The 25893-nt window shown below is 47.9% G+C and overlaps 1 protein-coding gene across 1 annotated transcript in view; it reads left to right on the forward strand.

Moving 5' to 3' along the window:
- Positions 1 to 20379: 20379 nt before the first annotated feature.
- LOC138299144 (complement factor B-like) overlaps positions 20380 to 25893 on the forward strand; it is a 212219-nt gene continuing 206705 nt past the window's right edge. The window contains exon 1 of the mRNA XM_069237203.1: positions 20380 to 20582. Within this exon, the coding sequence (XP_069093304.1) occupies positions 20525 to 20582 (58 nt within the window). The 5' untranslated portion in view covers positions 20380 to 20524. The remainder of the gene's footprint in view (positions 20583 to 25893) is intronic.

The raw sequence follows: 25893 nt of genomic DNA on the forward strand, positions 1-25893 counted from the left end.
TCTAATGCTCTAACATCGGATAAACGTTTAAAAGAAACGACACATAATAACATGGTAAGTTTGGCGGACAATTGTTTTAATGAAAGCATTGAATTATCAGGCTAAGAAATAAAAATATTTAATACAGCATTTACATCCCATAAAGAACTGTACTTGGGTTTAGGAGGATTAGAAAACTTTACTCCCTTTCACAAACGGCAGACCAATGGATGTTCTCCAACCGGTTTTCCATTGATGTACGAGTGAGTAGATGAAATTGCTCATCTGTACAAATTGATAGTACGAAAGGACTTACCTTTGCTGGCTTCCGCTGCCAAGAAATTGACGATCAAAATTATATTTTTTGTAAAGGGATCAATGTGTTTTCCCACACACCAGCTATGCCAGAGCAACCAAGCTGATCTATATGCCTTTTTTGTTCCTGGAGCCCAGGCCAGATCGAGCAAGTTTGAAGCTTCCGACGAAATAGGAAGGATAGATTGGGGTTCCCCGAGATTTTCCAGGCCGAAAGAGAGAGTAGGTTCTGAAGAATTAGACTGTGGGGGAGGCCGAGGGGATTGGTCAAGAGATCTGAGAAGGAGGGAATTAAGAGAGGAGCATCTATTGAAAGTTCAAGGAGGGTGGGGAACCATACCTGGGAATGCCAGAAAGGAGCTATGAGTACTAATGTTGCTTGTTGATGTCTGACTTGTGCCAGCAATCTGGAGATCATGATAAACGGAAGGAAGGCATAGTTGAGGGAAGAGGACCAAGCTTGAGAAAAAGCACCGAAGGCTAGCGCCAGAGGTTCTGGGCGCCAGCTGAAGAATTGAGGGAGCTGTGTATTGAGATGAGAAGCAAAAAGATCTATGTAAAAAGGACCCCATTTGTGCTGTCGAGTTTTGAACACTTCGGGATGGAGCTTCCAACCGCTGGAGTCTTGAAAATGGCGAGAATGCCAATCTGCTAAAGAATTGAGACTGCCCGGAAGGTATTCTGCTTGCACTGAGATTTTGTTTTGAAGACAAAACTCCCCTAACCCTTTCGCCAATTCCGCTAAAGGCTTGGACTTAGTGCCTCCTAGATGGCTGATGTAACGAACTGCCAAAATGTTGTCCATTCTGAGAAGAACCACACAACAAACTCTGTCTCTTGCCAGGCTTTTGATTGCAAAGGAGCCAGCAAGCATCTCTAAACAGTTGATGTGCAACCTTGACTCCTCTAAAGACCATGTGCCTCCAGTCGAGATTGGACCACAACGGGCTCCCCAACCCAGCAGGCTTGCATCTGATTCTAACACAAGATCTGGGGCTGATGCAAAGATAGTCCTGCCGTTCCAGGCATCTAAATGGTCTATCCACTAATGGAGTTCCAAACGGTAGTTCCTACTTAAACTATGTTAGAACACAGAATGTTAAGCTCTAATTCTGCCCTTAAGGTTCCTCCCCTGGGAAGACATCATCCCTCATACCTGAGCGAGTTGGCCTGTGGTCTAGGTAGACACCCTTACCATATAGGTCAGGAACAGGTAGTCTAAGTAAGTAGCTGTAGCATAGCAATCAGCATACAGTTGTGGTCATCTGGCTGGAATCTCCCTCTAACGTGTATGGGGTGAAGTGGTGTTTTATAACAAAACAGCTGATGTTCTATGAAAGGCTCCCCACATAAGGGTGTGTATGATTCTGTGAATATGGAGACAAAGCTTACCACATTTGCCGGCAACCTATCTTACTGCAGCCTTGAGGAAAGCAAAGAGTGAGAAAAGTGTCTTGTTAGGAACATAGGCCCTCATTACGATTGGCGGTGGGTGATAAAGTGGCGGTAATAGCGCCAACAGGCTGGCGGTAATTACCACCAAATTATGACCATGGCGGTGATATCTCCGATAGACAGCTAATGTACCACACCGACCGCCAGGGGGGAAACAACAGTCACCATGGCGGTAGCCGCCTACAGCCAGGCAGAAGACAAAGTACCGCCCACCATATTTTGACACACAAATCCTCCACCTTTTCCGGGGTGGTACCAACACCATCAAAAGCCCGACAGAAACCGAGCACAAAAGTCAAAGGACTCACCATTGAAGACACAGGGAAGAACCACGCTACAATGGAACCCGAACTGCAGGTCTTTCCGATGATTTTCTACGTTATGCTCTACCTTGAACACCAACACCGGCGAAGACGAGGACGGTGAGTACAGCCGCCTAGCACACAAGGGAGGGTGGGAAGGAAACGACACACACAACCATATGCATGACAAAAACAATTTGACCACGAAAATCTTCAGAATAAGGCAAGGACAACAGGAATTGACGAAAGTGATTGTAATCAGTCCAACAATAAAATCAACAATCCGATTTGGCCATTAGACAGATATGTACACGTGTATAAAAAAGGGACACGGCCCAGTTCATAATTCAAAGGGCCCACATGGCCAAATGGCACAGTCCAAGCCCCCACTACAATTCTACACCAGTCCGGATAGAACACTGCAGCGGCACCAGTTGTCCAATAGGCAGGCACCTCAGGGGAGGGGGGGACACTTCAGCCGGATGTGGGAACAAGCCCACTGGTTCTGGAGGGGGCAACATGCCCATTGCTTTATGTCCTGGGGAGTGCAAGGCCACAGTCTCTGGAGTGGGTGAATACCCCACTGGTTCTGGAGGGGGCAACATGCCCTGTGCTCTTTGTCCTGGGGAGTGCAAGGCTACAGTCTCTGGAGTGGGTGAATACCGTACTGGTTCTGGAGGGGGCAACATGCCCATTGATTTCTGTCCTGGGGAGTGCAAGGCCACAGTCTCTGGAGTGAGTAAATACCCCACTGGTTCTGGAGGGGGCAACATACCCATTGCTCTTTGTCCTGGGGAGTGCAAGGCCACACTCTCTGGAGTGGGTGTCTTTCCCACTGGTTCTGGAGGTGGCAACATGCCCTGTGCTCTTTGCCATGGGGAGTGCAAGGCCACAGTCTCTGGAGTGGGTGTCTTTCATACTGGTACTGGAGAGGGCAACATGCCCTGTGCTCTTTGTCCTGGGGAGTGCAAGGCCACAGTCTCTGGAGTGGGTGTCTTTCCCACTGGTTCTGGAGGGGGCAACATGCCCATTGCTCTTTGTCCTAGGGAGTGCAAGGCCACAGTGTCTGGAGTGGGTGAATACCTCACTGGTTCTGGAGGGGGCAACATGCCCTGTGCTCTTTGTCCTGAGGAGTGCAAGGCCACAGTCTCTGGAGTGGGTGAATACCCCACTGGTTCTGGAGGAGGTAACATGCCCATTACTATTTGTCCTGGGGAGTGCAAGGCCACAGTCTCTGGAGTGGGTGAATACCCCACTGGTCTTGGAGGGGGCAACATGCCCATTGGTCTTTGTCCTGGGGAGTGCAAGGCCACAGCCTCTGGAGTGGGTGAATACCCCACTGGTTCTGGAGGGGGCAACATGCCCATTGCTCTATGTCCTGGAACGTGCAAGGCCACAGTCTCTGGAGTGGGTGAATATCCCACTGGTTCTGGTGGGGGCAGGCTGCACAGCAGCCCTTGGAGGCTGGACTATATGGCATCCGCCCGCGGTGGTGACTGCACTGTGGTGGTGGTTGTGGGAGGCTCCTGCTCAGCCCCTGCATCCTCTGATGGCTGCACTGGGGTGGTGGTTGTGGGAGGCTCCTGCTCAGCCCCTGCACCCTCTGATGGCTGCACAGCCATGGCTGGGGGTGTGGCCCCTGTGACAGCTGCTGATGGTGGCGGTGTTTGGCTGGCAGCTTCCGCTGGCGTAGATTGCCTCCTCTCCTCCTGGTCATGGGTTGGGGATCCCTTACAGTTCCTGGCAGGGGTGGATGGGCTCTTCCCCCCCCTCTGATTGCTGGTGCAGGCTCCTTCCCCTTCTTTCCAGCTGGTGCAAGCTACTTCCCTTTCTTACCAGCTGGTGCAGGCTCCTTCCCCTTCTTTGCAGCTGGTGCAGGCTCTTTCCGCTTCAGTATTGTTGGTCTGGAATCCCTACCACCACAAGTAGATTGTGCTACCACTGGGCCCGTGGGCTGTTTGGCTGCTGTGCTAGGCTGTATCCTTGCTACCCTGCCCATACGTACAGGACGGGGGAAGGGTAGGGAAGAGGAAAAGCTTTTTAGGTACGTTGGGGCGGGAAGAGGGAGGAGTAATGGGAGTGGAGGATGAGGGAGTGGTTGTTGGAGGTGTTTGTCTGCTGGATTTGGGTGCAGGTGCATGGGCTGTATGCTGTTGTGAGGTGGATGGCTGTTAGGTGTCTGAGTGCTTGCGTTTGTGTCCTTTAGGAGGGGGGTACAGGCACAGTGGGAGAGGACACAGGGGACGTCTGCATGGATGTTGTAGAGGTGTCTGCCAGTGAGGTGTGTGTTCTGCTTGGTGTGGTGAAGATGCTGGTAGTGGATATTGATGTAGTGCATGCAGGTGTGAGTGTAGACGTAACTGGGTGGGAGATGGAGGAGGAGGAGGGGAAGACAGTGGAGACAGTGGATGTTGTGTCTGTAACTGAATGGTGTTTGTGTGAGTGCCTGTAGGATGAAGTGTGGTGCTTGTGTTTGCCTGTGCCACTCTTGGGTCTTGTCTTGTGTGCATGGTCGTCTGGCTGTGTGCTTGGGATGGGTTGGGGTTGAGGAGAATGGGACCCGGAAGTGGAAGTTGGAGGGGGGATGGTTGAAACAGGGACAATGGCTGCCATCAGAGAGGAGGACAGAGCCTGAATCTATCTCTATTGGACCGCCAATCCACCGTGAATGCCCTCCAGGAATGCATTACATTGCTGCATCTGGGTTGCCAGTCCCTGGAGGGCATTCACAATGGTTGTTTGCCCTACAGAGATGGATCTCAGGAGGTCAATAGCCTCCTCACTCAGGGCAGCAGGGCTCACTGGGGCAGGGCCTGAGGTGCCTGGGGCAAAGGAGATGCCCACCCTTCTGGGTGAGCGGGCACGGGCAACTCTCTGAGGGGCTACTGGTAGGGCAGTGCTGGTACGGGGTGGCGGCTGTACCTGCAGCTGTGGTGGTCACAGAGGTGTCATCCACCACCAGGGAGCTCCCACTCAAGGAGGAATCAAGAGTCTGTGTTGTCCTCTCCAGTCTCCACCTTGGTGCTCCCCTCGCCCTCCGTCCCACTGCTGCCCTCAGCGTCGGTGGACTCCACCTCCAGGGTGCTGTGGGATGCAGCTCCCTCTGTCGCCGGTGCCTCTGCTCCTCTGCCAGATGATGCTAAAGCACATAAGGATAGGGTGACAAAACAAGAGAGGAGAGAGAGAGACAAAGGATACACTGTGTCAATGACTGCAACAACACCACCATTAGCCTACACAGCACACACAGGGAACACGCCTACGCACTATGCATGGCACTACCAGTGAAATGGTGGCTAGTCACCAAGGAATGAGGAGAAGCACACATCACCAACTGCAGCACACCTAGGACCCACGCAGCCCTGCCCAGGAGTAAATACTAACTAGTTAGGTAAGCTGTATTTTAGATTCAAACCCTTGGCCACCAGAGGACCTATGCTGCTATGTCTGGCCTGGCCTAGGGGCACCAAAGGACACACAACCACCACCCAGATATCACCGCACCCTCCGTAATGATAGCCACTGTACTCACTCCCTTGTGGCTGCTGTGATGCCCTGAAGCGCCCATCCAGCTCAGGATAGGCCACCGCCAATATGAGGGCCATCGGGGGGTCAGGGTCCAACAGGCACCCCTTCCTCGCTGGGAGGCCATCCCCAGCTGGGCCTCCGCAGTCTTCCATGCCCAACGTCTCAGGTCCTCCCACCGTTTGCAACAGTGGGTGCTCCGCCTGCCATAGACACCCAGGGTCCGCACCTCCTTGGCGATGGCATGCCATATTCCCTTCTTTTGATGGGCGTGGACCTACAGAGGCAATACAGACAGGAGAACACCATTAGACAACAGTCCAGCCTGTCACACAAATGGCCTAACATACCCCTTTACATCACCATTCGCACACACATAGCCCAGCGCACAACATGTACACCACCAAGAGGACATCCACCCACCCCCCTTACACAAGGCCTTCACACACAACTCTATGCATTCATGCCACATGCATTGTGCACAAGCTGTACTCACCTGTTGGTCTGGAGGCCCATACAGCAGTCCGTACTGGGGTAGGACCCCACCCACCAGTCGCTCAACTCCTCAGAAGTGAAGGCTGGGGCCCTTTCCCCGGTCACACGGGCCATGGTAGGTTCCAGACACAGGTCACAGCAGCACATGCAGTGAAGGTCCTCTCCTATGGCAGGTCAGGAAACATGTGAGGAATTAGATAGAAATGGTGGTCACGTCTGCGGTTGTGCATACCATCACCGCCGGCGTAGATCGCCATTGGCCACTGTACCCCATAGGCCCCAATATTAACCAGTGAGGAATTTCAAGGCGGTTCAAGACCAGCTACCGCCACGGAGCACAACATCAGCGGCATCACCTAACTTCCACCTGTCACCTTACACACAGGACAGACAGTCGCCATTTCAGGGGGGGTGAACAGGCCTATTGATTATTGCTGCGTCACAGGATAAATAGGCACATACTTCAATAATTACACTGTCTCATAACATGTTTGCACATTGCGGACTGCTGTTGTGGCTCCATTGTTCAGTTTGTGACAGTCTACTCACTCTTGTGTCCCTTAGATACCTACCGCTGCGGATGAATAGGAGATGGAGACATACACCGTGTACAGACCCTTGGTGGACTTGGCTACACTGGAGGACAAGCAAATATTACTCACCTATAGACTGGACAGGGCCACAATCACAGAGCTGTGTGCCCAATTGGAGCCTGACCTAATATCTGCTATCCGTCAGCCCACTGGAATCCCCCCTCTTGTGCAAGTGCTATCAGTGCTCCATTTCCTGGCAACTGGTTCAAGTGACAGCGGGCTTGGCAGCAGGAATGTCACAACCAATGTTCTCAAACGTGCTAACAAGAGTGTTGTCTGCTCTGATCAAACGCATGTGCAGCTACATTGCTTCCCCCCAGGTTGAGGATTTAGCCACTGTGAAGGCTGGATTCTATGCAATGGAATATATCTTCAATATAATTGGTGCGATTGACGGAACACATGTTGCATTTGTCCCCGCCCCCCCCCCAGAATGAACAGGTGTTCAGGAATCGTAAGATTTTCCACTCCATGAATGTGCAGATGGTGTGCTTGGCGGACCAGTACATCTCCCACATCAATGCTAAGTATCCTGGGTTGGTGCATGATGCCTTTGTCCTGAGGAATAGCAGCATCCCAAATGTGATGTCCCAACTACAGAGGCACAGGGTGTGGCTAATATGTGAGCCCTGGTTCCCACCCAGTATATGTTGGTGTATGCCTATGGTGTTGGCCATATAGGATAGTGTGTGGCTAAATGTTGTCCCTCAATATTTGCAGGTGACTCTGGTTACCCAAACCTATCATGGCTGCTGACCACTGTGAGGAATGCCAGGACAAGGGCAGAAGAACATTGTAATGAGGCACATCGGCGAACCAGAAGGATCATTGAAAGGACCTTTGGCCTCCTGAAAGGAAGGTTCAGGTGCCTCCATCTGACAGGTGGATCCCTGTGCTACTCACCCAAGAAGGTCTGCCAGATAGTAGTGGCATGCTGCATGTTGCACAACCTGGCCCTCATATGGCATGTACCTTTTCTGCAGGAGGAGGAGACTGGAGATGCCCCTGTGGCAGCAGTGGATCCTGAGGACTGTGAGGACGAGGAGGCAGAGGGTGAGAATGTGGACAACAGAACATCAGTGATACGTCAGTACTTCCAATGACACTCAGGTGAGACAGTGCAACTTCACATTTCTATGGCTATTGGTGTATTCTGTGTGGCATTACCATGCTGGCATTACCCACTTATTTGCCCTACTTACTGTTACCTCTGGATATTCATTTTGCAGATGTTGGTGATATGACACATTCTCCTGGTGTGATCACAACAACCAGCTACAGGTCATTAATGCTATGCTCATTCTATGTACAGTTCATTTGCAATGGTTGTAGCAGTTTCAATCAATACAAATGTCCAATACATGAAATACTAGTAGTCGAGTTTTACCCAAGGGTGTTTATTGTTGTGCTAAAATATAGAGGGGAAAGTCCAATAGAATGGGGTAATGATGGAGGAAAGGCCAGGGTATTGTTCCAGTCTGTTTGTAGCACAGGTTCAATGTCCATGGCGACATAGGAAGGGGAGCAATGGCAGTTCAAGGTGGAAAAGGTGACTGAGTGGGACACAAGGGGGACAATCAGGAAAGTCTCATTTCCTGGCAGTGGTCTTGGCAAGTGTCTATGGCTTATGTCTGGTTCGCAGGGAAAGTTTGTGTAGTGGTTCATTATCTGCAGGGAGATAGGTGCTGGTGGCATGTTGGTCCTGTGGCGGGGCCTCCTGGCCACTAGCAGCAGCAGAAGTGGAGGTCTGTTCAGATGACTGGCTAGTGGTAGGGGCCCACTGGTGTGCTGCTGCCTCCCTCATGATATTGGCCATGTCTGCCAGCACCCCTGCTATGGAGACCAGGGTGTTGTTAGTGGCCTGCAAGTCCTCCCTGATCCCCTGATACTGTCCCTCCTGCAGCCGCCTGCACGTTGGCTAGGATCTGGCCCATTGTGTCCTGGGAATGTTGGTAGGCTCCCAGGATCTCAGAGAGTGCCTCCTGGAGAGTTGGTTCCCTGGTCCTGTCCTCCTCCTGGGGCAGAGCAGTCCTCCCAGTGTCCCTGTTGGCCTGTGCCTCTGTCCCCTGAATGGTGTGCCCACTGCCACTGACCCCAGATCCCTGATTTTCTTCGGAATGAGCTGTGGACGCGGGGTCCCTGTAAAGGTAGGCACACTGCTGATTGACGTGTCCTGGGGACAGAGGTGTGGGTACACTGGGTGGGTGCTGTGGTGTTGGATACTGATGGGGGAGGCTCTTTGGTGGTCTGTGACCTGTCTTGGGTGACCAACTGTCCAGTGGTCCCTGATCGGCCAGGTAGATCGTCCAGATCCTGAAGTCCAGAGTTACTGTCATCACTGTGGGCCTCTTCTGTTGGGGGGCTGGATAGTGGTGGCACCTCCTCTCCAGTGACATTGGCTGGGGTACCTGTGGGGCTTTAAATGATGTATTATGCTTCAGGTGTCTGAGGTTTGTACTTCTGTAGCTTCCCCTCTATGGTTGCTGTTCCCCTGCCAGCTTGTGTATGTTGATGTATAGTGGTTACGATAGTTTCACTATGCTGTGCATGCTTTGGTGATGAGTGTCCATGCAGGGCTGGGAGGGGTGTCCATGCATTGGTACAGCATGCAGCGCTTGTCAATGGGATTCATGTGATGTGATGGTGGAGTGTGTGTTATGGGAGTGAGGGTGTGTGATGGCATGCAGGAATGGGGGGTGATAATTGTTAAAAAGTTGACTTACCAGTGTCCAGTCCTCCTCCAACTATGGCCAGGCCCTCAGGATTCAGTATTGCCAGTACCTGCTCCTCCCATGCTGTGAGTTGTGGGGGTCCGCCGCCAGTCCTCTGTATAGCGAGCTGGTGTCTAGCAGCAATGTAACCTACCTTCCCCCATAGGTTGTTCCACCTCTTCCTGATGTCGTCCCTTGTTCTTGGGTGCTGTCCCACAGTGTTGACCCTGCCCACGATTCTCTGCCATAGCTCCATCTTCCTTGCTGTTGATATCTGCTGCACCTGTGCTCCAAAGTGCTGTGGCTCTACCCTGACGATTTCCTCCACCATGACACTTAACTCCTCCTCAGTGAAACGGGGGTGCCTTTGTGGTGCCATGGGTGTTATGTGATGTGTGTTGGTGTGTTGGGTAATGTGTTGGAGTGTGTGATGTGGAGTGTGTGAGTGGTGTATGGGCGTGAGTATCTAGTTATCTCTGTGCTGTTCGTGTCAATCTCCTGGCAGTAATTGTTGTTGGTAAAGGGTTGTTGGTAATGTGGGTGTGTGTTTTATAGTGGTGTGGGTGTGGTGTGTGTATGGGTGTCAGGTGTGTGTTGTTTGAATTGGCCAATGTGGTGTTGTTTTGTCTGTGGGTGTCCATTGTTAGCGCCAATGGTTTACCGCCGTTGAATGTCCGCCATGGTGATTCGTGGGTCATAATGTGATGGGCATTGCTCTGTTGGCGTAATGGTGTGGGTTTTGGGACCGCTACTTTATCACTGACCTTTGGTCTGGCGGATTTGTGTATGTGGCTGTATTCTGTCGGATTGGTGTGTGTGTGTCATAATATGGTGAACGGATACCCTCCAGCGCGGCGGTAAGTTGGCAGCCGTCAGCACGGCGGTAATTGGCATTTACCGCCACTGTCATAATGAGGGCCTTAGTGCTGTCCTAGGCAAAGAACAACTAGACAGAGAAATTAAAAAAAAGACTGCAAATGTGTCTAATGTTCATAAAACAGGGCAAAGCCAAATAAAATATATCTCGGTTTAAAGTGCACAGCAGTAGGCCTATACTGTGCATAAAACTATAGCTAAAATGGCTATACAACAGATTTACTTAGGGAGGTGGAACAGTTGGACTTCCCAAAAAAAAAAAACGTTCAAAATGGCGTGTTCCCATTGGCTGTTACCTCTGGGTTAGGAATTAAAGCTTTGTAAATTTCCAATATGTTGCCTTCCTCAGTTTCCCTAAGAGATGGGTACATGATGGTTCGGTATTGCTCCGGAATTCTCACTGCTTCAGGTACGACTTTTCCTGAGGGTGAACAGTCTGCTTTTAGTGAAACATTTAAATGGAGGTTAAAAAATCTGTTGGTATGCCCTCTTGATGGAGAGGGTATTTTATAAGGTTCATAGACTACAAACATATGATTAGTTTATCTAAATTACCTTGTTGCATCAATGTAATAGCCTAAAACTGTTAACATCTAATGTGTGCAGCAGTCTCTGAACATGAATATTATAATGCTTAATATAAAGATGAGGTCAAATTTTGGACAAGGTTTGTGGCAGACACCATTCCCCTGCAAGGTTCATCACACAAAATTAATTTTATTGTATTGATTCTTCTTTCGGACTCAACACCCAACAGGTCAAACACAAACAAGTGAAGGGGCCTCTAACATGACACATGCATTCCCATGTTGAGCTATCCATTTAAGAGGAATTAACCAGCAGCTCTTTAGACCAATCCCTGGAAAAGAAGAGTATCATAGGGAGGAGAGAGTCATGAAAAAATAAAATACACTTTGATGAGAGCAAGTTGTAAGAAGTCACCAGCAGTAACAATTACTGCCACAGGGAGTGATATATTATCAGGTTAGCTGCAGCCATCAGATGACTATACTTGTAATAGGAGGTACCACAACGAGGACATGCTGGCAGAGATACCCTTAACAGTGAACACTTTTTATGGCAGAAATGAATTTTCTTATGCAATACTTATTTCTGAAATCTTGGTCTCGGTCCCTTCTGTCACGTTTTTTTTTCTCTGTCACCTCTGTCGGCACAGACCCCACGGTCTCTTTCACATTTTCTTTCTCAGGCTCCTTCTTGACCCCAGGAGCTGTCTCTCGCTGGGTCTTTTTCTGCATCCTGGCCTCCTTCTGCCTCTTTCTCTGCTTAACGGATCTGGTCACTAGAATGAATAAAACTGTTTTAAGAGAGGAAAAGTGACAGTGAGAGACAGAGCGAGAAACCATAGCTTAAGGAAGGTTAGTACCTCACAATGTGGGAGAAATATATAAGGAAATGTTCTGCTAACCCTCAACTACTAGTCTTGAAATTATTATAGATTACCTTTGGGATGGTATCAGGTTAAGATCAAATTCCTACCTTCATGCCGCCCACAGGAGAACAGATGATTCAACTGCTTTGGGTGGGTGGTAGAGATTCTCATGGTGACCAAGATCAGGTGATCGAAGACTCTGAATACCTGACAGCTGCTCACTCTGAACTAGGTGCAATGTAGTAGAGATCCTAGAGGGCAGGAACACTCCCACATGCGCAAACATCCATCATTCTGAAGACAAAAGGTTCAAGAGTACTAGATTGTAGACAACCACTCTTTTTTCAGTGCTACTCCGCAGGCATGCTGGAAGAGCAGTGGAGGGTAGAATTTGAGCTACTGTAGCTTGTGCTGAGTTACCTAGTAAAATAAACAACTGTCCTGTAGGCTCTCATTATTCTAATGGGACTACTGGATTTGAGCGGCAGAATTGCTTGCGGTGTGGGGGACTGAGTCTAACAGGTGACACCTGTCCGGCCTAATCCGGGTTTTCCTCCGGCTAACTAGCAGTGCCTCATCTCCAAGCGCATGACATAATTGACTCCTCAGGGAGATCACGGTCCCATCCGTTTCTCTCACTTACATGAGTCTCACATATACAAGGACAAGCAGAGGCAGTATATGTTTCAATAAGGTTTTAATGAAGCAACTGCATCTTAGATAATAAGCATGTTGCAATAACCAGGACGATGAAGCATGATAGAAAACAATTGTGACAAGCTGAGTAAAGCATAAAAATAACACTACCAATATTGTCACTAGATTCATTGATATAATTCCTACCTAGGCTATGTTAGAGCCCAGCATGTTCAGCTCTAGTTCTGCCCTTCAGGTTCCCCTGGGAAGACATCGTACCTCATACCTGAGCAAGAGGCCTGAAGTCTGCATAAGCAGCTGTAGTGAAGCATTCAGCAATCAGCATACATTCATGGTCATCTGTCTGAAATCTCCCTCTAACGTGTATGGGACAGAGAAGTGTTTTTATAATAAAACAGATGATGTTCTGAGAAACGTCCCTACGTAAGGATGTGTATGTTTCTATGAATACCAGAGACAAAGCGTTACCATGTTTACCGGCAACCTATCCTACTGCAGCCTTGAGAGAAGCACAGAGTGAAAGAAATGTCTTGTTTAAAAACACAGTGCTGGCCTAAGCAGAGAACAGCTAGATAGAAATAAAACAAGACCACAAGTATGGCTACTGTTAAAATAATAAACAAAGCTGAATAAAATATATCTAGATTAAAGTGCACAGCGTAAGGCCTAGTGTAACGAGCATGGAGCTATAACTAAAATGGCTACACAACCATGGTTGTGTATTCACACACTTGCCCCTGCCCATAACCCATAACCTCACCCCATGTCTTCACTCACCTCTCATAAGCAGAAAATAAAAAAGGCTATTTATTTCCAGCAATAGTTACCCAGCAGCAATATGCTGTAAAAGGCTAATTCCTTGTGGCACCATGGATCTCATTTGAGGGGCTGATGTTTTAACAATCAATCAATCAATCAAAGCAGTTGTAAAGAGCACTTCTCACCCGTGGGGGTCTCAAGGCGCTGAGGGGGGGTGCTGCTACTGCTTGAACAGCCATGTCTTGAGGTGTCTCCTGTAGGTTGGAAGGTCCTGTGTCTGTCGCAGGTGGATAGGAAGAGTGTTCCACGTCTTGGCGGCGAGGTGGGAGAACGACCTACCACCGGCGGTCATTCTGTGAATGTGTGGGATGGTGGTGACAGGGTCTGAATCTAAGGAATATGCAATGATATAACTAGAAAGAAGTAACTTACTTGTAATCAGAGTCAGCATCCTGAATATACATGTCAGACTCTTTCACACTCTCCAGAAACCAAGGCCTATTTTGATGGTTGTGACTTATAACGTAACGTGAATCTGACTAACATTTATTGAACAACCAAAATCTTTTATCAGGTTCCACCTGCAATTTTAGAAAATGGTAAGTTATATATGTGAAAGCAGGCTCTGGTCCTCCTGAGTGTAACTCAGGAATTATGGAAAAGTAGTTGCCAACCAACACCACAAGCGGCATGCGCTACCACAGTAGATCCCACATGTTGCTGACTGATAATTTGAAGCATCAAGTGGGAGCTTTGGTTTCCCCATTTGTACAGCACTGGTTCGTGGCATGTTCTGTTGTTTTGAGTACAAAGGCTTAGGCACCAAAGGTTTAGCTGCAGCATGCTGAGAGACATAAACTGTCCATGTACTCTGGGAAAGCAGTGCCACCCTGCTCATGCTTAGCTCTGTTGAGCATCAGGTAAACTTGACATTCATATGAACCCACAGGAGGTGCTCCATGTTGTTTCTGTTTTTTGCTGACAGTAGAGCTGTACTGCGATATTATGCACACACTGCAAAGGCATCCTCTCTCGGAGTGTGAATGGCTCCCACCTTCTCATCCAGATTACAATGAATGACAGTACAGGCATGGCCCTTTTCACCTGTACACTTTTAGGGAGACACCCTATAAGTGCCTAGGCATATTTTCTGTTTTTATTTACTGTTCCCTATCCAGGGCAGAAGTCGGAAGTACACGCAGGGGATGGTGTCCACCCACTATTTTCACAGGGTGAACGCTGCCCAACCTGCCAAGGAGCTGAAATATGCTGAACTTGTCCTGGACATTGTCTGTTTTTGTTCTAAGCTACAACTACAGGAGGAGAAGGGGCTTTTTTATTTTAAATTCCAACTGGACCCAAACAAATGAAGTTAAGAGGCCATCAGGCCTCCTTTTGTTTGAGTACCCTGGCAGACAGCTATCAAGAACCTCACACCTAGATGCAATGAGGGGTAGCAAAGACACACAGCTTATTATTACTTTACAAACACTTAAGAGGCACATGGTTTTGACTGTGATCAGTCCCTGTGTATAAGAGATATGTATGCACTGTTAGAATGTTATATGTGTTGGTCTGTCCCAGTATTTACACAGATAATTTAAAAATCACCATTTGGTTTTATTTCTTTTATAGGACTACTTATGCCAATGCAGGGTGTCAGAGCGCTTTACATCACACATACACATTATGTACATTGACAATAAATCATATATGTGCAAATCAACGTATAGGATGTGTTACATACGACAGTGAAGGTTACAAGATTTAGGAGTCACATGTTCTTCATTGCTCAATGTTCTCACATATTAGAAGGATTACAATTTATGAACTGCAACTAACAAAAGGATATCTGTGATAAAAACAGTAACCCACTTACCTATCTTCATAAAATTAACATATGTCATCTGCCTGTTACATGACATGCTTAGAAGGAGACAGATTAACTCTGTATGCTACTTTGATTCAACAATGGAACTACAGAAAACACAAATCTCTCTAGGAAATGCGTTAACTACCAGAGTTATTGTACCCTTACTATTATTCCCTGAGATTTACTGGTCACACAAATACCTCTGCAGCAGGTGTTTTAACCCCATAGGATCTTTTAAAATGCAGACTGTGCAACCAATTGAGAACAGATTTAGTTTGTTTAGTTTAGTTTTTTGGATTTATAGAGCGCATAGTTACCCAAGGGCATCCCAGCGCTAACAAAAGCAGAAGTTACGTACAGGAGGAAAAGGAGTGAGTTAGTCGCAAAAAATAATGTTTTAAAGTTTTTTTCTGAAGAGTCGCTCTGAGGATTCATGGCAGAGCTCCGAGGGAAGAGCATTCCAGAGAAGGGCAACCTTACTAGAGAAGGAATTACTACCCCAGGCTCTCTTGGACCGGAAGATATGAACATTCCGAAGAGAGGAAGACCGTAGGCTCCTAGAAGGAGTATATAAGAAAATCAGTTTTCTTAAGAAAATTGGACGCCTATCATGTAGGGCCCTGTGAACAATGCAAAGTGATTTAAAGTGGATCCGCTCCTTAACAGAGAGCCAGTGGAGAGTTGAGATAGCCGGTTTAGCAGAGGAATATTTTGGTAATTGAATAAGAAGCCTGGCTGCTGCATTTTGCACTCTCTGCAGCTTCTTTATTACGTAAAGCGAGGAGCGAAGAAACAGAGAATTCCCGTAGTAAAGCCGGGAAAGAATTAAAGTTTGAATAAGAATTCTACTGGCCGTGGTAGGGAGAAGAATAAGAATCTTCCTGAAAGCTCGTAGGAGACCAAAACAGGTGGAGGAGACTTTGTTGGCTTGAAAATCCATGGTAAGCCGAGGATCGAGCCACACGCCAAGACTCTTAACGTGTTTTGGGAGGGTGAAGGTTGTTAAAAGTATCTGAAAATGATAAGAGAGGAGAAGCAGGGGGGCCATTGCCTAGGACCATAACTTCCGACTTCCCGTCGTTAAATTTAAGTTTGGATTTAATCATCCAATCACTGATATCCCTCATACAGCAAGAGAGGTTAGCAACAGATGAATCTCCAAAGCTGGAGAGGGACACCACTAATTGAGTGTCGTCTGCATAAGTGACCAATGAGAGGTTGTGGGGAGCAATCCCTTTAGCTAACGGGGACAGATAAACATTGAAAAGAGTGGGACTGAGAGAAGAACCCTGGGGGACTCCACAGGTCAATGGAAGAATATTAGAGAAAAAGTTACGGTCCAGAACTTGAAAGGATCTACCTTTGAGAAAAGAGGAGAGCCAGGACAGAGAAGATCCCCTTACCCCTATTTCTGAGAGCCTGCAGCAAAGAAGACCGTGATCGACCGTGTCGAAGGCTGCACTCAGATCGAGTAAAATAATAGCCACATGAATCCCTTGATCCAAAAGCTGACGAGCCGACTCAGTTACAGTGAGAAGGGCTGACTCGGTGCTATGCAAGGCTCTGAAGCCCATTTGGGTGGGATGTAGGAGCTCATGGCTCTCGAGATAGCAGGTTAGTTGAGAATTGACATGCTTCTCCAAGATCTTGGTGGTGATAGGGAGGAGGGCAATGGGTCTGTAGTTTTCTGTTAGAGTAGGGTCAAGTTTGGGTTTCTTCAAAAGAGGCGTAATAACAGCATGTTTAAGAGACTGAGGGAGGGAACCAGAAGACAGAGAATAATTCAAGATTTTAGTAACCGGAGGGACAATAATATCCGATACCCGTAAAAGAACAGAAGGAGGGGCAGGGTCCAAGGGAGAGCCAGATTTAATTTTGGACAGAAAATCGGCAGCTATCACATCAGTAGGAGGGGTAAAAGTAGTTAATGAGACTCCTTCAGAGAGAGGATCCAAGGCCTGGCAAATTGGGAACAGTTTCGATAGGGAAGGGAACCCAGAGTATATACTGGTGATTTTATCCTGAAAATATGATGCCAGTAGATTACTGTAAGTGACAGAAGCCTCAATCATAAAGGCAGATGTAGTGAGTTCTTTAAACATTTGAAAGATTTCTTTCTGGGGGCAGGAGGAGTTTTCTATTTTTGCACCGTAATAGGTGGACTGGGCAATTTTGATATTGTGGTGGTATACTCTGATAGATTGTCTATAAATATCTCGAGCAGAGAGACCGTAGTTTTTTCGCCACAGCCTCTCTAACTTTTTGCAGTTCTTCCTAAATTCAAGAAGGGAGGGAGAAAACCAGGGTTTGGGCTTACGAGAAGATTTTTTTACTCTAGGTTTGATAGGCAAAATAGCATCCAGGGAGGACAAAACCCATTTGTCAAATGAGTCTGCCGATTCTGGAACAAGAGGGTTATTGGTTGTACGAAGGGCCCGGAGGGCACTACGCCATTCCTCCGGGGCCAATATTGACCAAATACGCCCAGACGTTAAAGGACTAGGGGGCTGCTCCTGGACAACATCATAAGGGAAAATGAAGGATAAAAGGGAATGATCGGTCCATACTAGCGGCAAAGGGGGTGCAGCAGTCAGGTCAACAATATTAGTTAAAATAAGATCTAGCTTATGGCCTTTCAAGTGCGTGGGGCCAATTACGTGCTGGGTTAATTGAAGTGCTGAGAGGGAGGTTACTAATAATTTGGCCCAGGGACAGTCCAAAATATCAAGGTGAATATTAAAATCTCCTAAGATAGTTAAATTAGAAAATTTACAAATATGACTGGCTGCAATCTCAGGTAAAGTGTCCAAAAAGCAGGAAACAGGTCCAGGAGGCCGATAGAGCAGGATTCCCGAAAAAGTGAAGGTAGAGGACAGGTATAATGAAAACAACAAGCTCTCCCAATCGGGAACATCAGAGGGTGAAATGGTACATTTAATAGTGGTTTTATGAATAATAGCTATTCCCCCACCCCTGTTGACAGGTCTATCCAGATGTAGCATAGAATATGTAAAGGGCAAAGAGTTACAAATGTCCACTGTGGAATCATCGCCCAACCAGGTTTCCGTAAGGAATAAGGCATCAGGCAGGAGTTCTTCCAAGAGAGTATGGATGTTTAAGGAATGGGCTGGAAGAGAGCGGCAGTTACGCAACATCATTCTGCCAAGGTGAGAAAGGGGGACGTCAGAGGACGTCGATTGTAGGACAGTCCACAAACAGTTTGGGCATGGGAGGAGGGGAAAGGGTCTCACATTACTATAGAGGGAAGGACAAGGGTCAGTGGTTCTGAGTGCCTTCAACTGTGAGGAAGAATAAACTAGGCTGTTAGGGGTGCAAAGGGCAGTATCTATGGGCTCTGGGTGCTCCAGGTGCTCCAGGGCGGGGACGGGCGCGGACGGGCGCGGACGGGTGCTGACTGGCTTGCCTTTGGCGCGCCAACGGCGCGTCCGCTGCGCGCGGCCGGCGCCCGTCCGTCATTAAATACTGCTGTGCGGGAGACTCAGACGGCTTCCAAAAATAAACAGCTAGACTGCGCACCAAAAAAGATGGTGGTCTCGGATGTCCCCACCCGGAAGAGGGGGAGACAGAGCAGCTGGTAGCCTCTAAACACGGGCTCTGGCGCTCAGGACAGACAAATTGAATCGCACAGATAAAAGTCAGAATAATAAGCAGCGAGAGGCGCTTAGAAACATTCAAAACATTAAAAAGCCATTAAAATCAGGTCAAAATAAAAAAAAAGCCTACTCGTAATTTCAACGTATTGCCATATTTATCCTTGTTGCCAATTTCTTTGTTGCAGAGTTTAAAAAAATATATATATATATAATTTGAGACCTAGATTTTGCATTGTGGTTGTGTCACTTTATTGGGGCAACCCCAGTGCAAACTCTCATTTGATAAATCTTGCAAAATGCTTAAATGGACTCATGATAGACCTGCTAAACATATGTGTAAGGTCTTAAGATCTGATGTCAATTCTTTTGATATAATTTCCTGTGAGGTCATGGGTTGTGATGCCACTTCCTGTGATGCCATGTGTGATGTCACGTGCTGTGATGTCACATGCTATGGAGTCACGCACCATGATATCACTTGCATTCTGACAAACTTGGTTGGTTAGCCCCACACTTCTCATTTTAGGACTCCTTGGCTCACCCCAAACCTAATTTTACAACTATGACTCCCAAAGAACCCTTTCTAAATTCTTCCCTCATGTATCCCTCCTTTGACTCATCTTACTACTATAATCTGCCAAATACCCCTTCCCTCCTCTATCCTATCCCTCCATTATTCTATTCAACCACCTAACAGACTTGCATGTCTCAGATGAACTCATATTTCCCGATACTAATCTACCGCTAATTCTTTTTGGCTTCTGGAGTAGCGTGCCACTCGTCGAAAAGCGCTTCGACGCCTTCAGGGGTAGTAAGTGCTATATAAATACAATTACATGTGCCCTGCCTACACCTCTTAACACGCGTGCCCACTTTAAATTGCAGCTGTAAGAGACTTCAAATTGACTAAGAAACAGTTCAAAACACAGGCCCTCATTCTAACCCCGGCGGTCTCAGACCGCCGGGGCCAGGGTCGGCGGGAGCACCGCCGACAGACCGGCGGTGCCCCGCAGGGCATTCTGACCGCGGCGGTTTGGCCGCGGTCAGAAAGGGTAAACCGGCGGTCTCCCGCCGGTTTACCGCTGCCCTTAGAATCCCCCATGGCGGCGCAGCTTGCTGCGCCGCCATGGGGGATTCTGACACCCCCTACCGCCATCCTGTTCCTGGCGGTTCGCCCGCCAGGAACAGGATGGCGGTAGGGGGTGCCGCGGGGCCCCTGGGGGCCCCTGCCGTGCCAATGCCAATGGCATGGGCACGGCAGGGGCCCCCGTAAGAGGGCCCCACAAAGTATTTCAGTGTCTGCCTAGCAGACACTGAAATACGCGACGGGTGCAACTGCACCCGTCGCACCTTCCCACTCCGCCGGCTCAATTCTGAGCCGGCATCTTAGTGGGAAGGTTGATTTGCCCTGGGCTGGCGGGCGGCCTTTTGGCGGCCGCCCGCCAGCCCAGGGCAAATCCCAAAATACCCTCAGCGGTCTTTCGACCGCGGAGCGGTATTTTGGTGGGGGAACTTCGGCGGGCGGCCCCCACAGTCTACTTTGAAACTATCACACTTTACCTGAAGTAAACACAAGCATTCCTTTTTAATAAAAACGTAACACTAACTAGTCAAAACATTTGTTTGTTATTTAGGAGGTAAATGATTCTGAGTTTCTGACACCACATCACCCCAAGTGTTGACTGTTTTTTTTTCTACACCCTGAAAAATCAAAGTCTAAAATGAGGTCTGAGGTACTCAAGTCTCCGAACTCTGGGAGAGGATTATGCAAATATGAGCCCTCCCCTCTGCAGCGCTCCTCCCTGCCCACCTCCTGCCCGCTCCACAGACACTCAGAGGGCAGGGAGGCTGAAGGCAGGAAGGTTAGAGGGGAATAACAGGGGAAAGAGGTAACGAGGGAGAAAGAGAGGCAGAGGGAGCTGGAGAGAAAGAGTGAAGAGGAGCAGCGACTGAGACCCGGAGCACTGAAGTCACCGAATGATGAAAAGGCTGAAACTGGCAGCGCTGGGGCTCACGATGCTCTTCATCCTGGGCAGTAAGTATTGTATTTGTTGCATGTCTCCCACCCCTGCCACGTGGAGCTCTCTCTAAAGAGATAAAAAAAAAAACATCAAACGCCTGCCCCAGCCCTGGCCGGTGTTCTCACAAAACAGGAGTGAAACTGTGACGTAACGGAACTTGAGGGGGTCCCCTCGTAAAGTGCCTGGAGGGGCCCCCTCTCCCATCTGGACCCAGTCAGGGGCCTGCCCCCCGTGCGCAGTGTACTGTGCTGAGGGGTCTTCGAGGAGTGCGGGGCTGCGGGTGCCTTTGTTACGTCACTGAAGTGCAACTGTGACGTCCAGCAACTAATGTAAATGTAATTCCCCGAGGCCGTTGTTGTGGCCCTTGTGATGTCCACCAGGGCCCGAGGCACTGTGCTTTTTATAATTCGGCGGTGAGATCGTAATGCAGCGCACGGTGCAGTGTAGGGCCGCTTCTAGGCGTCTTCACCAGCACTCGACAGGTTCGACAGCTCTCTAATTGTATTTATATAGCGCTTACTTACTACCCCTGACGAATTATGTTGATTTCTGTAATGATAGATAAAAGAATCTACATTTGGAACCTGTACTTTGGGTGCCAAGGTCTTGGGAGCGTAGGTTGTGCCCGGGCACCTGTGCCCGGACACCCACACACGAGAATGTTTAATATAACAACCGATGCCCTCTCTAGCCGGTGTCCTAGTAACAGGGCCGGGCTGGGGACCCACAGCAGCCTTAAAAATGGCAACAACGGTGCATTTCACAACGCATTTTTCATTGTATTCGTTTTTAAAGCATAGTAAATGATGACCTTTCTGTGCACCATGGTAGATTTATTGGGGTTCTTCAATGATTCTCTCACCATCACCCTCTAAGAGTGTCTCTCATCTCGCCAAACCCGCTCTCTCACATGTATTTCATTTGTTTTTATAGCGCCTCTCTCACCAGCTTAGGGTGTTGGAGCACTTTACATCATACACACGGAGACAATGAATCAAAGGTGTGTAAATCAGTGTGTAGGAAATGCTGACAAAGGGGACTACAAGGCGTAGGATTCACGTCATCCACATTGGTAGGCATTGTTTTAAGAGTGCTCGGTAGGGGGAAGCATAAACATTTAGCAAAATTAGGATAAAAGACTGGGGAAAAAACAACTTTCTAACCTGTACCATGCAGTTTGATTGCAGCTCTTTGATGGCAGCTCATAGCTCTCTGTGCTAGGTCAGGATTGTAACTTATGAACTGCACAGTAACAAAATGATCTCTGTGACAAAAACAGTAACCCACTGAGCTATGTACATAACACACTGTTCTGTGATATGCATTGTACACGTTCTCTGCAGCAGCCATTTAACCCATTGTGCTACCTCAGCTGAGTCTAAACTACCACTAGACAAAACTATCTCGCTCCAGCAGGTACATTAATCACCAGAATTTTCTGGGCACTTTCATCCTTGACTGAAAACTTAGATATACAAGGAACTCTGCAGTACTTTTAAAACTGCAGCACTGCTACAAAAGTGGGCCCTCAGTAACAAAGCAGCCCCCACCCTTCCAGCCTCCTGGGGAAACGCTTGATGCCTGTATGGCCAGTACGACCTTGACCACTTAGACAAACACTGTTGTTGACATGTGTGTGGGCAGTATGTCGAGGACAGTTCTTCTGTTTGTCTGGTCAGTCTGAGCAAAGATCAAACGATGTGCAGAACGACAGAACTACCTTTCCTAAGCTGTGGTCAACCTGATGGCAACTTGCAGCACCCACAACAGTGGATGAGTGGGATGCGGGCGTGGGCTGCAGAGTAATTGTAGGAAAGTGGGTTCTTAGTATGTGGGGGTATTCACCATCATCTATTAATAATAGCACAATCACTAATCCAGTCAAGTCTCAGTAAACTAATACTTGTTCAACCCTTGGTAGCTTAGCAGAAGAGCAGTCATGTTTAACTTAGGAGACAGGTTTGTGTAAAGCATTTAATTCCACCAAAACAGTAAATAAGTAAAAGACACAACACAATAAAATCCAACATCAATTTATAAAAATAGAAAATATTTTTATCTTAAGAACAGCACCGAAACAACAAAAATCCATTGTAGGGAACTGGAGGGATGGATTTTTAAAGATATAATAAAAAATTGTGCATTCTAATGCTAGAAAGCTTAAAGCTCCACACGAGGCTATTTGGTCGTGCTGGACTGGGAAAAGTGATCAGATAGGCTGAGGGTAAGTCCCGGTCAAAAGTTTATCTTAGAACTTGGTCTTTTTCTTGGAGCATGAGTTTACCTTTGGACTTTGTCTTTTTCTTGGAGCTTTACTCTGGATGACAAGTCTTTTGGTTCCTTGTATCCAGAGTGCAATTTGAGGGCGGGCTGCCTGCTGCAGCATGATGCCTTGTGTGCCTCTAGAAGTCTTTGTCCTCAACGTCGATGGTGAGGAGCTCTGGAGCTGTCAGTGGGACAAACCAGCCCGGTCAGTCCAATTTGCATGTCAGAGACAGAGGCTTGTCTCTCGACACTGAGCCAGTCTCTTCCTGGAGCTTTTCTGCCAAAGTTTTCAGAAAGTTTCCAAACTTTGTTCCGAGTTCCTTTGGGGAAAATAATTGTCCACTAGCTCAGGCCAAGGGTTCGGAGACTCTGGAATGCCTCTTGTGGGCTAAGACTCAATTTCCCATAATCCACCTGTGTTGTCCAGGAAAATCCAGTTGCAACAGGTCAGCTGGGGTAATCCTCTCTTTGGCTTGGCAGGTGACTTCTTCCAGCTCTGTTGCTGGTCAGGGAGTCTACTCCTTTTCCTTTGAGTCAGGCACAGTCCCATCTTGGTGGAGCATTGTAAGCGCAGCAGTTGCAGTCTTTCTGAGTGCAAGCCTTCTATGGTGCAGCCCAAGGGTCCAGCAAGGCTGTCCTTCTTCTTATGCTCCAGGCAGTGATCTGAGGCGCTCCTTCAGCTCTCCCATATTTATCCTCCTTTCTGGGCTGGCAGGAGGGGGGAGACCCCAACCAATAGGGGTTAAGCTACCTCCCTCTGCTATGACCACTGCCTGTGAAGTGTGGCACATATTTGACCCACAATGCATTGTTCTTCCAAAAATCAAAATGGAGCAATTCACTCCTTGCTATATGTATCTGTGTGACCCCACCCAAAGGTGTGACTAACATCTGACTACCACCGCCCTTCCAGCCTCTCTCCTTAATCTAATTAGGGGGCTCCCATCGGGCTAGAGATCAAGGAAGTGCGGGTGGTCTGAGTCCTGTGACATCTGTTTTCTGCAGGGACTCCTATCATTGGAGCACAGCTTATCTACCCAGCGCCCTTCCTCTCCCTGGCTTTTTCAGGAAGCAAATCACCTCTCACCAAATGGCTGTACTGTTGCAGCCTTAGGCCACTTCACACCTACTCAAGGAGCAGCGTGACTGAGGCTATCAAAGGCTGACCAGTCAGAAGAGTCTCCTACATGGCTGCTTTAGGTAACTTCAGGATAGTAAGTTCTAACACTGCTTTCCTGTAATAGTTTAATAAATTCGACCTTGGCAAGTTGTTGGATTTATTGTAACCATTATTCTGATACTTTGAATGATATGTCTAGCTAACTCCAATCAAAAGTTAGACTTCATTAAGTTTACTAAACCCATGTTAGCCTATGAAGCTAGCAGCAATGCAATAAGGGAAAAAAACTACTTTGGTTGTGTTCCTTTTCCAGGGCACATAAAACATATCCTAAATTGTCCATGCTTTTTATAACAATCCACTCTACCCTTGGGGCACCTAGGGTAGACATTAGGGGTAACTTAAATGTAATAAAAGGGTACTTTTGGGCTTTGGAAGTACTTTTAATTCCAAAGTCAAATATAGACATATTTCTATATTTAAAAACAGCCTGCTAAGCAGGCCTTGCTTAAAATGACATCAGGCACCACAGCAGTGCACTCTTAGTGCATTAAGTCCTTTGGGGCCTCTAAACCTACATGCCTTATCATATACTCGGGACTTACAGGTAGGTTGTCTTTGCCAATTATATAGGTATTTACTAAATACCTTTGGAGGACAGAGCCCTGGCCCTGGGTCAGGTTAGCAGAGTCCAGGGCTCTTTCAGAGTCAGTAACCACTACCATCAGTCAAAGACACAGGGGTGATCAGGGCAAAAAGATTGACTTTGCTACAGTGATTTTTAGAGAAATGGCCTCAGATGTCTTCTTAGACCTAGTAGAACTCTGGAGCTTCAGGCAGCCCTAGACATTCCACTCCATGACATGTTACTCCACTGTATGACATGTCACTCCACTCTGACACACCACTCCACTATATTCTATCACATGCCACTCCTCCCTATGCTACTCCACTCTACGTCCCTCCACTCTAAGACACTTTATGACATGCTGCTGTATGACACGCCACTCCACTCTATAACATAGAATTCCACTCTACAGGACTCCACTCTACAGCACTTCACTCTATGCCACTCCACTCTATGACACTCTGCGCTCCCCCATTCTACGATACGACCCTCTATTCCATGCCCGAGACTTTATGACACAACCTTCTACGACTCTCCACTGTGTAATGCTCCATCTATGACCCTTTACTCCACTCTATGCTATACCACTCCACTCTACTCCAGTCCATGTCCCTGCAATGTACTCAACTCTATACTGCTCCACTCTATGACACTCTACTCCACTCTATGCAAGTCCCTCTACAACACTCCTCACCTCTTTACTCCACTCTACTCTATGACACAGTACTTCACTATACTCCACTCTACTCCAGTACTCTACCCTATGCCACTCCACTCTGACACACATTTCCACTCCACTCTACTTCAATCAACTATACAGCACTCTACACCACTGTACTCAATGATGCTCTTCGCAACTCCACTCCACTCCACGACAGTTTTCTCTGCTCTATTCCGCTCCATTCCACTCTACGACACTTGACTCTAATATATGACACTCCACTCTACGCCACTCCACGCTACTCCACTATACTTCAGTCTTCAACACTCTACAACACTCTATTTTCCCCCTCTCTATGCCTCTCCAATCCACTCTACAACACTTTACTTCACTTTATGCCATTCCACTCTATGTCCCTCTACCCTAGAACAATCTACTCCACTCTGTGCCTCCCCACTCTGCGACACTCTACTCCATCCTACAACACTATGCAACTCCATCTACACTACTCCGTGCCACTTTACTCCACTCTACTCTATGACACACTACTGCACTATACTCCACTCTACGCCACTCTATGCCACTCCACACTACTCCACTCTACGCCTCTCTACGCTACTCCCCTCCACTGTATGATACTTTACTTTTTAC

Source organism: Pleurodeles waltl, chromosome 6, assembly GCF_031143425.1.
Source record: "Pleurodeles waltl isolate 20211129_DDA chromosome 6, aPleWal1.hap1.20221129, whole genome shotgun sequence".
Classification (NCBI taxonomy): Eukaryota; Metazoa; Chordata; class Amphibia; order Caudata; family Salamandridae; genus Pleurodeles; species Pleurodeles waltl.